This window comes from Gopherus flavomarginatus, chromosome 2 (genome assembly GCF_025201925.1).
Source record: "Gopherus flavomarginatus isolate rGopFla2 chromosome 2, rGopFla2.mat.asm, whole genome shotgun sequence".
NCBI lineage: Eukaryota > Metazoa > Chordata > Testudines > Testudinidae > Gopherus > Gopherus flavomarginatus.
This window is the reverse complement of record NC_066618.1, coordinates 237,023,241-237,038,216: the sequence shown is the minus strand read 5'-3', so window position 1 is coordinate 237,038,216 and position 14,976 is coordinate 237,023,241. Positions and strand designations below refer to the sequence as shown.

The 14,976-nt window shown below is 45.8% G+C and overlaps 2 protein-coding genes across 2 annotated transcripts in view; both read left to right on the top strand.

Annotated features, from left to right (window-relative positions):
* Positions 1-1,072: 1,072 nt before the first annotated feature.
* LOC127045186 (cytochrome P450 7B1) overlaps positions 1,073-14,976 on the top strand; it is a 205,508-nt gene continuing 191,604 nt past the window's right edge. The window contains exon 1 of the mRNA XM_050941003.1: positions 1,073-1,253. Coding sequence (XP_050796960.1) covers positions 1,153-1,253 — 101 coding nt within the window. The 5' untranslated portion in view covers positions 1,073-1,152. The remainder of the gene's footprint in view (positions 1,254-14,976) is intronic.
* Positions 4,748-6,265, top strand: LOC127045374 (eukaryotic translation initiation factor 3 subunit A-like). Its single transcript, XM_050941441.1, has 2 exons — positions 4,748-4,790; positions 5,825-6,265. Exons 1-2 carry the CDS (start codon positions 4,775-4,777, stop codon positions 6,235-6,237), a joined length of 429 nt encoding a protein of 142 aa, XP_050797398.1. The 5' UTR covers positions 4,748-4,774; the 3' UTR covers positions 6,238-6,265.

The window sequence follows — 14,976 nt, the reverse complement described above, 5'->3', positions numbered from 1 at the left end:
AGGCTGCTATCAAATCCTCGCTCACTCATCTCTTCTGCAGACAGCCTCTCCTCATAAGTTATCTGCCACAGCCCCTAATCATTTCCATTGCCCTCCGCTGGACTCTCTCCAGTTTGCCCACATCCCTTTTGTAGTGGAGGGACCAAAACTGGAAGCAATACTCCAGATGTGGGCTCACCAGTGCCGAAGAGAGGGGACTAATCACTTCCCTCAATCTGCTGGCAATATTTCTACTAATACAGCCCAGTATGCCATCGGCCTTCTTGGCAATAAGGGCACACTGATGACTCATATTTCCATGAAAGGTGTGGGGTTTACTTTTTATCAGCATTACAATCCCCTAGTGTGAATGCAGTTCTGGTGGTATAAAGAACGACTGTGAGGATAGTTACATTAAAGATTGGGAGGTGCTTAGATACTATGACAGATATCCTGGTAGCATAGGTGCTAGAACTAAGGGTGCTGCCACACCCCCTGCCTTGAAGTAGTTTCCATTATATACAAGCTTTACAGTTTAGTTCAATGGCTTTCAGCACCGCCACTATACAAATTGTTCCAGTACCTCTGCCTGATATAGCCTATTTTATCGGAATGAACTATACCAGTTTAAGCACCTTTAGACCCATGTAACTGTGTTGACACTGGGGAAGAGGTTACAGTACTTTCACTATACAGTGTAGTTAAAGGGGCACTACTTTTGTGGGTCATTCTTGGATGGGTGGATCGTTACTAGAAGGTACATTTCCTGCCTCACTGACTCATTCCTTGGGACTTTCTAGGACAGCAACGTAGTTTTCATCTTTTTTCCCTTCCCCGATATGAGGGGCCACTTCCCCCTACCCCCGGGCATGAGGAAAGCAAAGAACTGCGCCCTGGGGAGGGGCGGGCGCATGCCCTCCTACAGCTCTGGCTGCCCGCCCGCCTCTCCTCCAGACAGCAGCCGGGACAATCCCGGCGGGAGGGCGGCTCGCACGCTGGGTAGCCAAAGTTCAGCGGCTACACGCCGAAGCCAAACCCAGCCCCTGGCCGGGGGAGGATCGGAACGGCAGCTGCAGACAGGGATTGGCAACAGCAGACACAAAGTTTCCCCTCCAAGGCGAAGCAGCCTTTGCAGCGGCGGCGGGGGGAAGGAAACGCGCCCGCTCCCGTAGCATGGGCCCCTGGGAGCTGCTGCTGCAGCTCTGCACCTACGGCCTAGCCATCGCCACGGCTCTGCTCCTCTGCGCGGCGTGCGCCTGCGGCGGGAGGCGAAGGTAAGGGACGGGGGAGGAGGCAGGCGCTGTACAGCGTTTGGGGGAGCGGGCTTCCTGGAGGCTTTGTGCGAATGGGGGGAGAGTGGGGTAAATACTCAGCCAAAGTGCCAGGGCAGAGGTGCTGCTCCGAGGGGGGAGAGTGAGGAGAAAGGCGGCAGGTCTGGCGCCGCCTCAGGCTGCGTTCCTGAGACCAGGTTATATCTTGTACCCCGCCCGCCCCCTGCCAGGCCCGAGGGGAAGCGCTGAAAGTAATCCAGCGGCACTGAGCTACAGTGACCGAGAGCCCATTGGCAGGTCCTGAGTTCCTGCTTTCGGGGGGGCAGCGTTTGGAGCGTCCCGTGTTACTGCCTTTTGCCCAGCACGCAGCAGTTTTAGAGCCAGAGGTTTTCTGTGGGTCTTAAAAGTTATATATGAAATGCAGCGTTAAGTACCAAACACTATACTCCAAATAAGTGAGATGAACATATGTCCCCCATTTCAGCTGCAGTGATAAAACCAGTTAATATTTTATTAGCTGAGTATGTTGTCTAAAGGGTCCATGTACTGGTGTGAGGCAGGATCCAAATTCAAGTTTGGAGGTTGGCACAGTTTTGAGAATTGAATGCACCCAGTGATCTGTGCAGTCTTAGGCCTGTAATTTCTAAGTGAAGTATTTCTGTGACATTCAGACACATGCATTATGTGCAAGAATGTGCTGAATTCGGGATGTAAGGACATTTTGTGCCCTAGGTGAAGCTTCCACCTTGCACCTCCCCTTCCTCTCCTCCTGGAGCATCACTTATAAACTTTCAAAAATGAATACTGCATAATGTGGCATTGTTCATTAGAATTAATACAAGGGAGTCAGAGGAGATGATCACAGCGGTCCCTTCTAGCCTAGGGGAACCTATGAGCAAGGAGGAGGCTGAGAATACCCCCAGCTTACAGAGTCTCAAGGTTCCTAGGCTCTGAGTTCTTCACCCTCTGGGGGGACCCAGGGGCAAGGAGGGCAGAGCTGGGCTCTCACAGGGAGCAGGTGAGGATCTCCTTGGGGATCAGGGTTGGCCCCCTACATTGGCATGATGCCATTGGGGTGTGTGTGTCTGTGGAAGTGGCACCTACGCTAGCCCTTTCCCCTCCGTTGCGCTTCGGGGTTTAGTTTCATTTTACCTTGCCTCAGGAGGCGGCGCTGCCTGGCCCCAGGCGCAGTGCATTGGAGAGCGAAGCTCACCTGAGCTCAGGACCGCATCCTGCGTCCCCCAACAGCTCTGTCCCTCGGCCGTGCTGGTCGCTGCTCCCGGCTAGCTGTCTTCTCCTTGCTCCGCCGCAGGCTCCCACTGACCGTCTTGCGTGGTGCCTCTCGCTGCGGGGGCGGGTTTGTTATGGAGGCCTCACCCCCTGCCCTGCTCAGCTGCCTCCTGTGATTCCGGACACCGCTTTTTGGTGCCCCCAAATCTTGGCGCCTTAGGCGGCCACCTAGTTCACCTAGTGGTTAACCGGCCCTGGCTGGACTGATAATAAATCAAGAGGGCTGATTTCTTGTACATCCACATCAAAATCAGTGGGAATTTAAGGTGTACAAGCCATGCAGGCCTGTGCCATGTTTGCATGTAAAGTTCAATTAGGTGTGACACTTAAGCTTCATCCATACCCTAGCAAGAAAAACTTAGTGTAATATACCACACGTGGCCCCAAATAAACAATCCAGACTTTAGTGACCTGTCACATTCAGCCTCAGGTGAAGTTGTGTGTCATGTTGGAGTCAGATGTACACCATGTTGCTTCGTTATACTCCTGGGCTTTACCTGTTCTTTGCCCTCTTTTATTTACAGAGAGTGCTGATATAATGTTGAAACAGAGAAAATAAGTTGTGGGTATTTCTGTGTTTTTTGTTAGTTTCTCCCATTATGTTAGTTTTTGTTTCTTCCAACTAAAGAACTGGTGATTTCAAAGAAGATACGTGATCATAGTTTTGCACGGGCTATTTTGAGAAAATGGTGAAAATAGTTGTGTGATGTATGAATAGTTGTTAGGATGTGTTGTCCCATGTCCCTCCCTTCTACCCCACCCCAGCTTTTCTTGGCACTAAATGCAGAACTTGTGCCCATAAAATTTACAGTCAGACATGAATTGCAGGAACAATAAAAGTAAAGAAAATATTCTAAGGCAGGGGTTCTCAAACTGGGGGTTGGGACCCCTCAGGAGGTTGTGAGGTTATTACATGGGGGGTCTCGAGCTGTCAGCCTCCACCCTAAATCCCGCTTTGCCTCCAGAATTTATAATGGTGTTAAATATATAAAAAGGCGTTTTTAATTTATAGGGGCGGGGGTTGCATTCAGAGGCTTGCTATGTGAAAGGGGTCACTAGTACAAAAATTTCAGAGCCACTGTTGTAAGGGTTATATTCATAGCCGTAAGGCCTACAGACTTTTTTTTTTTAAGTAAAAGCTTAGTTTCTGGAGCAGAAGTGTATGGCTGTTGTGCTACAACAGAATTATATTATAAATGAGACCTGGCAAGATCACTACCATGTCCAGCAAACCAAATTACTGTTTGGTTAACTAATTCTCTATGAACTGGTTTCAAAGTGGTAGCTCTGTTAGTCTGTATCAGCAAAAACAACAAGGAGTCCTTGTGGCACCTTAGGCCTGGTCTACACTACGCGTTTAAACTGAATTTAGCAGCGTTAAACTGATTTAACCCTGCACTCATCCACACAACGAAGCCTTTTATATCGATATAAAGGGCTCTTTAAACTGATTTCTGTACTCCTCCCCGACGAGGGCAGTAGCGCTCAAATTAGGGTTAGTGTGGCCGCAATTCGATGGTATTGGCCTCTGGGAGCTATCCCACAGTGCACCATTTTGACCGCTCTGGACAGCAATCTGGAGTTGGATGCACTGGCCAGGTAGACAGGAAAAGCCCTGCGAACTTTTGAATTTCATTTCCTGTTCGCCCAGCATGGACAGATCATCAGCACAGGTGACCACGCAGAGCTCATCAGGTAACAATGCAGTCTCCTGAGAATCGAAAAAGAGCTCCAGCATGGACTGCACGGGAGGTACTGGATCTGATCGCTGTACGGGGAGAGGATTCCGTGCTAACAGAACTCCGTTCCAAAAGACAAAATGAAAAAACATTTGAAAAAATTTCCAAGGCCATGATGCAGAGAGGCCACACTAGGGACTCAGTACAGTGCCGTGTGAAAGTTAAGGAGCTCAGACAAACTACCAGAAAACCAGAGAAACAAACGGAAAGTCCGGGGCAGGGCCGAAAACATGCCGCTTCTATGCTGAGCTGCATGCAATTCTAGGTGGGTCCGCCACCACTACCCCACCCCTGTCCGTGGATTCCGAGGTGGGGGTGGTAATTGCAGCCATGGCTGAGGATTCTGCGGATGGAGAAGATAAGGAGGAGGAAGAGGAGGACGAGCTTGTGTAGAGCACATAGCACTCCATTCTCCCCAATAGCCAGGAGCTTTTTCTCACCCTGACGGAATTACCCTCCTAGCCCTCTCAAGCAACTATCCCAGACACTGAGGCCATGGAAGGGACCTCTGGTGAGTGTACCTTGTAAAGATAAGACATGGTTTAAAAGCAAGCGTTTTTTAATAATTAATTTGCCTTGAGGACTTGGGATGCATTCGCGGCCAGTACAGTTACTGGAAAAGTCTGTTAACATGTCTGGGGATGGAGCGGAAATCCTCCAGGGACATCTCCATGAAGCTCTCCGGGAGGTACTCCAAAAGCCTTTGCAGAAGGTTTCTGGGCAGCGCTGCTTTATTCCGTCCTCCATGGTAGGACACTTGACCATGCCATGCATGTAGCAAGTAATCTGGTATCATTGCATGACAAAGCCGAGCTGCGTATGGTCCCGGTGATTGCTGGCATTCAAGCAACATCCATTCTTTATCTCGCTTTGTTATCCTCAGGAGAATGATATCGTTCATGGCAACCTGGTTGAAATTTAGGAATTTAAGTAAGGGGAAAGAGATGGCCATTCCTACTGGGCTGTTTGCCTGTGGCTTAAAAGAAATCCTTCCCTGCAGGTAGCCAAGCGGGGGGAAGGAGGGGGGCGATTGGCGCTGAGCTTTTCCACGTTTGGCTAGCAGGGATCTTCCCTGCTACCAGCCACGCGGTTGGGGGGGGCAAGGGGGGTATTTAGCAGTGATCTTCCATGATATCAGCCACGCGGTTGGGGGGCGGAAAGGGGGGTGTTTAGCAGTGATCTTCCATGATACCAGCCACGCGGTGGTTTCTGTTGCTGCACATTAACAGGAAAGAAGTAACTCTCAATGGGCTTTGCTTGCTATTTGGGAAAGGAGGGTGTTGGATAGATGAAGGCTGCAGAAGACAAAAGACAATGGCTTACCATGGCTGCATGCAAGCCGAATTCTTGCCTGGACCTGTGTCTGTGATCTGTAACGCCAAAGCCGCAGGCACTCAATATTAAGATGCAAAATGCAACCTTGTAGTGAAAACACATATGCTATGTAAGGTGAATAGTGTTGTTCACCATGAAAGAGTATGACTATTGTTCTCTAAAATGTATCTTTTTAACTACTTCTCTCCCTTTTTTCCCTCCCTCATGGAGCTGCAAATTTTTCAAGCCTCCCTACTCTGTCCCGAAGGCTATCTCAGATAAGGCGGCAGAAAAAAAAGACGCGAGAAGAAATGTTTTCGGAAATCATGGAAGTGACCCGCAATGAAAGAGCACATCTGAATGAGTGGAAGGACGTGGTAGCAAAGTACAGAAAAGATGCCAGTGACCGTGAGGACAGGAGGGATGAACGTGAGGATAGGAGAGATGCTCGAGATGAGAGGTGGCGGCAGGAAGATCAGCGGTGGCAGGATGCAACTCTGCGGCTGCTGCGTGATCAAACTGACATGCTCCGGCGTATGGTGGAGCTTCAGGAACGGCAGCAGGATCACAGAGTGCCGCTGCAGCCCCTGTATAATCACCCTCCCCCCTCACCATGTTCCTTAGCCTCCTCACCCGCCAGATGAGTAAGAACTCGTGCGGGTAGGCTCTGTGCACCTGCCCACTCCACCCCAGTGGACAGCCCAACCAAAAGGCTCTCATTATTATGAAATTTTTTTAGTGGGCTTTTCCTTCCCTACTATCCTCCTCCAAAACCCCACCCAAGCTACCTTCATAGATTCATAGATTCATAGACTCTAGGACTGGAAGGGACCTCGAGAGGTCATCGAGTCCAGTCCCCTGCCCTCATGGCAGGACCAAATATTGTCTAGACCATCCCTAATAGACATTTATCTAACCTACTCTTAAATATCTCCAGAGATGGAGATTCCAGAACTTCCCTAGGCAATCTATTCCAGTGTTTAATTACCTTGACAGTTAGAAACTTTTTCCTAATGTCCAATCTAAATCTCCCTTGCTGCTGTTTAAGCCCATTGCTTCTTGTTCTATCATTGGAGGCTAAGGTGAACAAGTTTTCTCCCTCCTCCTGATGACACCCTTTTAGATACCTGAAAACTGCTATCATGTCCCCTCTCAGTCTTCTCTTTTCCAAACTAAACAAACCCAATTCCTTCAGCTTTCCTTCATAGGTCATGTTCTCAAGACCTTTAATCATTCTTGTTGCTCTTCTCTGGACCCTCTCCAATTTCTCCACATCTTTCTTGAAATGCGGTGCCCAGAACTGGACACAATACTCCAGCTGAGGCCTGACCAGCACAGAGTAGAGCGGAAGAATGACTTCTCGTGTCTTGTTTACAACACACCTGTTAATGCATCCCAGAATCACGTTTGCTTTTTTTGCAACAGTATCACACTGTTGACTCATATTAAGCTTGTGGTCTACTATGACCCCTAGATCTCTTTCTGCCATACTCCTTCCTAGACAGTCTCTTCCCATTCTGTATGTGTGAAACTGATTGTTCCTTCCTAAGTGGAGCACTTTGCATTTATCTTTATTGAACTTCATCCTGTTTACCTCAGACCATTTCTCCAATTTGTCCAGATCATTTTGAATTTTGACCCTGTCCTCCAAAGCAGTTGCAATCCCTCCCAGTTTGGTATCGTCCGCAAACTTAATAAGCCTACTTTCTATGCCAACATCTAAATCGTTGATGAAGATATTGAACAGAACCGGTCCCAAAACAGACCCCTGCGGAACCCCACTTGTTATACCTTTCCAGCAGGATTGGGAGCCATTAACAACTACTCTCTGAGTACGGTTATCCAGCCAATTATGCACCCACCTTATAGTAGCCCCATCTGAATTGTACTTTCCTAGTTTATCTATAAGAATATCATGCGAGACCGTATCAAATGCCTTACTAAAGTCTAGGTATATCACATCCACTGCTTCTCCTTTATCCACAAGGCTCGTTATCCTATCAAAGAACGCTATCAGATTAGTTTGACACGATTTGTTCTTTACAAATCCATGCTGGCTATTCCCTATCACCTTACCACCTTCCAAGTGTTTGCAGATGATTTCTTTAATTACCTGCTCCATTATCTTCCCTGGCACAGAAGTTAAACTAACTGGTCTGTAGTTTCCTGGGTTGTTTTTATTTCCCTTTTTATAGATGGGCACTATATTTGCCCCCTTCCAGTCTTCTGGAATATCCCGTCTCCCATGATTTCCCAAAGATAATAGCTAGAGGCTCAGATACCTCTTCTATTAACTCCTTGAGTATTCTAGGATGCATTTCATCAGGCCCTGGTGACTTGCAGGCATCTAACTTTTCTAAGTGATTTTTGTCAGTTCTCTCCCTCTTTTTATAATTAAGTAATACAGAATACATGATTTTTAAACGAGAGTGACTTTATTTCCTTAGAAAGCAAGCTGTGATCGAAGGAGGGGTGGGTGGGTGGCTTACAGGGAATGAGTCAATCAAAGGGGCGGGGGGGCGTGTCATCAAGGAGAAACAAACGCAACAGTCACACTGTACCCTGGCCAGTGATGAAACTGGTTTTCAAAGCTTCTCTAATGCGCACCGCTTCCTGGTGTGCTCTTCTAATCACCCTGGTGTCTGGCTGTGCGTAATCAGCGGCCAGGTGATTTGCCTCAGCCTCCCACCCCGCCATAAAGGTCTCCCCCTTACTCTCACAGAGATTGTGGAGCACACAGCAGGCAGCAATAACAATGGGGACATTGGTTTGGCTGAGGTCTGAGCGAGTCAGTAATGTGCGCCTGCCCGCCTTTAAACGGCCAAATGCACATTCTACCACCATTCTGCACTTGCTCAGCCTGTAGTTGAATAGCTCCTGACTATTGTCCAGGCTGCCTGTGTATGGCTTCATGAGCCATGGCATCAAAGGGTAGGCTGGGTCCCCTAGGATAACTACAGGCATTTCAACATCCCCAACTGTTATTTTCTGGTCTTGGAAGTAATTTCTTTGCTGCAGCCATTTAAACAGAGTAGTGTTCCTGAAGACGCAGGTGTCATGAACCCTTCCCGGCCATCTCACGTCGATGTTGGTGAAACGTCCCTTGTGATCCACCAGTGCTTGCAGCACCATGGAAAAGTACCTCTTGTGGTTTATGTAGTGGGTTCCCTGGTGCTCCGGTGCCAAGATAGGGATATGGGTTCCATCTATCGCCCCACCACAGTTAGGGAATCCCATTGCAGCAAAGCCATCCACTATGAGCTGCACATTTCCCAGAGTCACAACCTTTCGTAGCAGCAGCTTAGTGATTGCTTTGGCTACTTGCATCACAGCATCCCCCACAGTAGATTTGCCCACTCCAAATTGATTCCCGACTGACCCCTAGCTGTCTGGCGTTGCAAGCTTCCAGAGGGCTATTGCCACTTGCTTCTCAACTGTGAGGGCTGCTCTCATCTTGGTATTCTGGAAAGGGGAAAGCAAGTGACAAAGTTCCATGAAAGTGCCCTTACGCATGTGAAAGTTTCACAGCCACTGGGAATCATCCCACACCTGCAAAACTATGCGGTCCCACCAGTCTGTGCTTGTTTCCTGGGCCCAAAATCGGCGTTCAATGGCTAAAACCTGCCCCATTACCAGCAGGATCTCCAAAGCGCAGGGGCCTGCAGTTTGATAGAATTCTGTGTCGATGTCCCCATCACTCTCGTCGCCGCTCTGCCATAGCCGCCGCCTCCTCGCCTGGCTTTGCAGGTCCCGGTTCAGCACTGACTGCACGAGAATGTGTGAGGTGTTTAACACGTCCATGATTGCTGTCTTGAGCTCAGCAGGGTCCATGCTTGCAGTGGAATGGCGTCTGCACAGTTCACCCAGGAAAAAAGGCACGAAACGGTTGGCTGCTGCTGCTTTCACGGAGGGAGGGGTGAGGCTGTACCCAGAAGCACAAGCGGCAATGTTTTTTGCCCCATCAGGCACTGGGATCTCAACCCAGCATTCCAATGGGCGGGGGAGACTGCGGGAACTATGGGATAGCTATGGGATAGCTACCCACAGTGCAACGCACAGGAAATCGACGCTCGCCTCGGTACATGGATGCACACCGCCGAATTAATGTGCTTAGTGTGGCCGCGTGCACTCGACTTTATACAATCTGTTTTAAAAAAACAGTTTCTGTAAAATCAGAATAATCCCGTAGTGTAGACATACCCTTAGAGACTAACAAATGTATTTGGGCATAAGCTTTCATGGGCTAAAACCCACTTCATCAGATGCATGGAGTGAAAAATACAGTAAGCAATATATATATTATAGCACATGAAAAGATGGGAGTTGCCTTACCAACTTAGTGGTGGGGGGGTGTCAATGCTAATGAGGCCAATTCAATCAAGGTGGAAGTGGCCTATTCTCAACAGTGACAGGAAGGGGTGAAGTAAAGAAACAGATTGACAGAGCCTGAAGGGTACCCAGAAGTCACCTACTACAGCCCAGGCCCAACAAAGAAAGTAACACAACACCACTAGCTGACACCCACAGCCCCCAAGTAAAACCTCTCCAGCGCATCATCAAGGATCTACAGCCTATCCTGAAGGACGATCCCTCACTCTCACAGACCTTGAGAAAAAGGCCAGTTCTCGCTTATAGACAGACCCTCAACCTGAAGCAAATACTCACCAGCAACTATACACCACACAACAAAAACATTAACACAGGAACCAATCGCTGCAACAAACCCCATTGCCAACTCTGTCCACATATTTATTCAAGGGACACCATCATAGGACCTTACTACATCAGCCATGCCAATAGGGGCTCGTTCATCTGCACATCTACCAATGTGATATATGCCATCATATGCCAGCAGTGTCCCTCTGCCACATACATTAGCCAAACCAGACAGTCTCTACACAAAGAATAAATGGACATAAATCAGACATCAAGAATTTTAATATTCAAAAACCAGTAGGAGAGCACTTCAGTCTCCCTGGACTCTCAATAACAGACTTAAAAATGTCAATTCTTCAACAAAAAAACTTTAAAAAACAGACTTCAAGAGAAACTGCAGAACTGGAATTAATTTGCAAACTGGACACCATCAAATCAGGCCTCAATAAAGACTGGGAGTGTCTCGGTCATTACAAAAAGTAATTTCCCCTCTGCTGATACTCACACATTCTTGTCAACTGTTGGGAATGGGCGACGTCCACCTTGACTGAATTGGCCTCGTTAGCACTACAAAAGTAATATTCCCTCTGTTGATATTCACCCCTTCTTGTCAACTGTTGAGAATAGGCCACTTCTACCTTGATTGAATTGGCCTCATTAGCATGGATCCCCCATTTGGTAAGGCAACTCCCATCTTTTCATGTGCTGTAATATATATACTGCTTACTGTATTCTTCACTCCATGCATCTGATAAAGTGAGTCTTAGCCCACGAAAGCTTATGCTCAAATACATTTGTTAGTCTCTAAGGTGCCACAAGAACTCCTCGTTATTTTTTCTCTATGAACTGAATTTGTCAATATTTGAATCAGTGCCTAAAACACCAATATATCTGACATTGGAAAGAACAAATCAAAACATCATCCAGCTAGAATACCACGGATCCCTACATAGAGCTTTCATACCAGCACACTACCTTGCTACAATAAAATGTGCAAAACTAAGGCAAATGTAAAGATTTTTTTTATCAAAAAGTGATGAGGAGAAACTGCCACATCGAGAGGAAGAAGAGACATGGCAAAGATGGCATCACACTATACAGCAGTTTGCCACTGGCTCAGGAATGGATGCTATTGACGAATGAACATGGGATCAAACCTCAAACCCAGTGTGTAGCCCCAGCCTTTGGCAACTTTGGTAACAGGTGTATAGCTTGTCATGCCAGTGAAGCCTTATTGAATTGAATGACTGAAAAATGGTTCATATTTTATGAAGTCTCTTAGTTGACCATTACTATTGCATTTCAGACCGCATAGGAGTTTAAATGTCCTAACGATTTAGAGAATTTTCTTTCATTCCTATAACTCTCATGAGATGTTGCAGGGGTCACTGTTTTTGAAGCTGTAGTTGTGCTCAAAGGTGAGGAGCACGGTCGCTAGTTTAGCTTAAGCACATGCTTAATTAAAGTGCTATAAAAGTCAATGGGACTTAAGTGCTTTGCTGGTTAGGCATGGTTTGATGAACTGGGGTCCTTTATTTGGAGTGGCTTATTAAAAAAAAAACTAGAGTGCAGGATTTTGGTCTTAAATGTTACTGAATTTAATAGTTTTGCTATTACTTGCATAGTGCTATAGGTGTGCATTAGTCTTAATCAGATTTCCGGATGAGGTAAATGCGGTTTCTCTGTTAAATTACTTAAATACATTTGTGATGCTCCGTACCTCGGGGGTACACCCTGCACCTCCATGTTCACCTTTATAAAATGATTGCGTGCTATCCAGTGCAAAGTTTGTCATGTTGGGTGTCTTTGGAAGGCTCATAGTGCACTGAGCATGGTTGTTATTGTTACAGTAATGTTATAGGTTATAATTTCATGTGTATATAGTTATAAGGCTGAAAATGTACCCTCATGGCTTAAAGCAAGCCCATGCAGAAACTCTCCAAGAACAGAGAGGTACAGCCTCACAGGAACAATGGACACTGGCTTAGGCAGCAACAAAAGAATCTGTTAGACCCTCGAGGGAGTCACCCCCTTTGGGCAGTTTGGGACTGCGATGAGGTAATGCTCACCTGATTCTGAAGGGTGGGGCGTGGGGGGAAGCCAAGAGAAAAGAAAGGACAAGACAAAAGGGAAAGACATTTTGCCATGCTCTCTCTCTCTTCCAGCTATATCTACAGACACCACCACCACCAAGCAACTGAACCACTGATCAAAGGGGAGAGCCTGGCTGAAGAGCAAGCCTGTAGTGAGAAGCGTTTAAGTTTGTTAGGACACTGAAAGTGTTAAGATCAGCTTAGAATGCTTTGACTTATAATCACTTAAATCTATCTTTATAGTTAATAAATCTGCTTTTTTATTCTACCTGAAGCAGTGCATTTGGTTTGTAGTGTGTCAGAAACTCTCCTGGGGAGAACAAGCCTGGTACATATCAACTTCTTTGTTAAATTGACAAACTTATGTAAACTTGCAGCGTCCAGTGGGCATAGGCTTGTTTCTGGGACCAGAGATACTGGCTAGTGTCATTCGCTTGCAAGTAGCAGCTTACATGCCAGATGCTGTGCTTGAACAGCCCAGGAGTGGGGGTTCTCTCAGCAGAGCAGGGTAAGGCTGGCTCCCAGAGTCAAGGATTGGAGGGGCCTAGCAGGTCACTGGTCCAGATAACACCAGAGAGGAATGTCACAACATTATTTGGGGATTGTAAAGGAAGGAAGAGGAGTTTCCCTTTTAATACATGTTTATCTTTTGAATGCTGGCAATAATAATAAATAATACAAAGGAAAAGCTGATTTCTAACAGTCTTTGCCAAAGCTTAATATCAGGGATAGTGAAGGAAACAGAATCAAGAACAAAGGTTTGCTCCATCACAGCAAATATTATTTTGGGTTAAACTTCAGTATCCGACGATGCTCATTACCTCCTGCCTGCAACAAAAAGATCTATCTCTTGTGGAAGGAAGAAAAGCTGCTCTGGAGGGACTGGGCAGTTTGCTGGGGGAAGGAATGTTTTTGTCTCCAGGGAGTTCTGCCTTCATTTCTTTCCCCATTTTTCCCCATTCAGAAAGATTTCTAATATGGAAAAACCTGGTGGCACTTGCCATTTTATTGTGAATATTCCCATTTATCGTCATAAAATTATTGAATCAGCATTGGCTTTCTAATTCTTTCTTCTCAAGCTGTTCTCCTCTGCATGCAGATAATCTATCCAAGTAAGAGGTTAAACAGCACATATCTTGCTTGCTTGACTCACGGCATAGTGCCACTGAAGTCATTGCGATTATTGTCCAAAGTAGGGTGAACAGAATCTGCCCCTTAATGATGTAAGCTTTAAAATCCTTGACAAGAAACATTTCTTACCTATGGGTCTGATGCTGCAAATACAACAAGACCATGTGTACTACCATGATATCAGGAAATCTAATGATGGATAAAAATGTTAGACGTATGTGTCTGCTAAAATGATCAGCTGTGAAGTAGTTAACAAGGTTGACATTTTAATAGACAACACTAGGCTTTAGAGTTAACTCTTTGAGATGAATGAAAAAATATACATTACATGTAACTCACGTGAACATAACCATGTAGGAGTGTAAAAACTGCAATACTGGAGTAGATCAATGGTCCTTCCAGTTCAATATCCTGTCTTTGGTGATGGCCAAAACTAGTGTTTCAAAGAACAAAACTAGTGTTTCAAAGAACCCTAAAGTGGGCAGTTATGGAAAATATTTACCCCCACGGACATTTCTTACTAACCCCCTCAGTTACAGCTTGACTGTGCCCTGAATCATGCTTGTGTTCAACTTTCTCTCTCTTCGTTAGTTTAGACTCCCTCCAAAAAAAACAGACTGAAATTTATTTAAAATCCTTCTCCAAGAGATCACCTTCCTGTGCCCAGACAGATATTTCTGAAAAGAAGTTAGATTTCATCTTTGTCTCCAGAACATCCTGTCCTTTTTTGTGACAAGTTGTGAGCCTGTTAACAGCTTTCTTACCAAGTGAATTGTAGTTCACGAGATGTCATCAGCTTGTCTGTTTTACTACTCTGCTAATTTAGGCAATATGTTAAGGTAGTTTTCTGTTTGAGGAAACATCAGGAATGACAGATAGATTTTTCTGGTATTCTAACCTCTGCTCTCAGTATCTTTTTCTCCTAACAACTTGCTTTGTATGCTATTTATTGCAAGGGCATTGTATGCATAGACATTTTCATGACCTGTGTGTTAGTTTCATCGTCCACACTTCTTATTGTCTTAGCCATCTTCACCCTAAAATTAATAGAGCTAATGACTAATTAACTCTGTTTTAAGTAGGGAAAGAAACATTTTAATCACTTAAATAACTATGAGATAATTTGTTTTAAACAGTGCATTTATTATGTTTTTCAACATCTTGGATTCATTATTATGTTGGAAAGAGTTAAGTTGTAGTTAAAATTTATTTCTCTGCATTCTTTTTCTGTTGAAGCTCAGCAATGGTTGGATGAAATGCAATAAGCAAATCTCTGCTCTTTTCAAGCTGTACAGTCTCAGTTCACTGGGTTTTTAGTTCTCAAGCAACTAGAAAAGGACTGTGAAGCTATTCTCTTGAGGATATTGCATAATGGTCTGTCTCAGAAACAGTTTTTCAGTGCTGCTTCTCAGTCTGCTCAAAAAAGATCTGTGCCTAATGTATATCTAGGTTTATGTTTTTCATCTAGGTGTGGAGAATGGTATTATGGGAACAAGTAATATG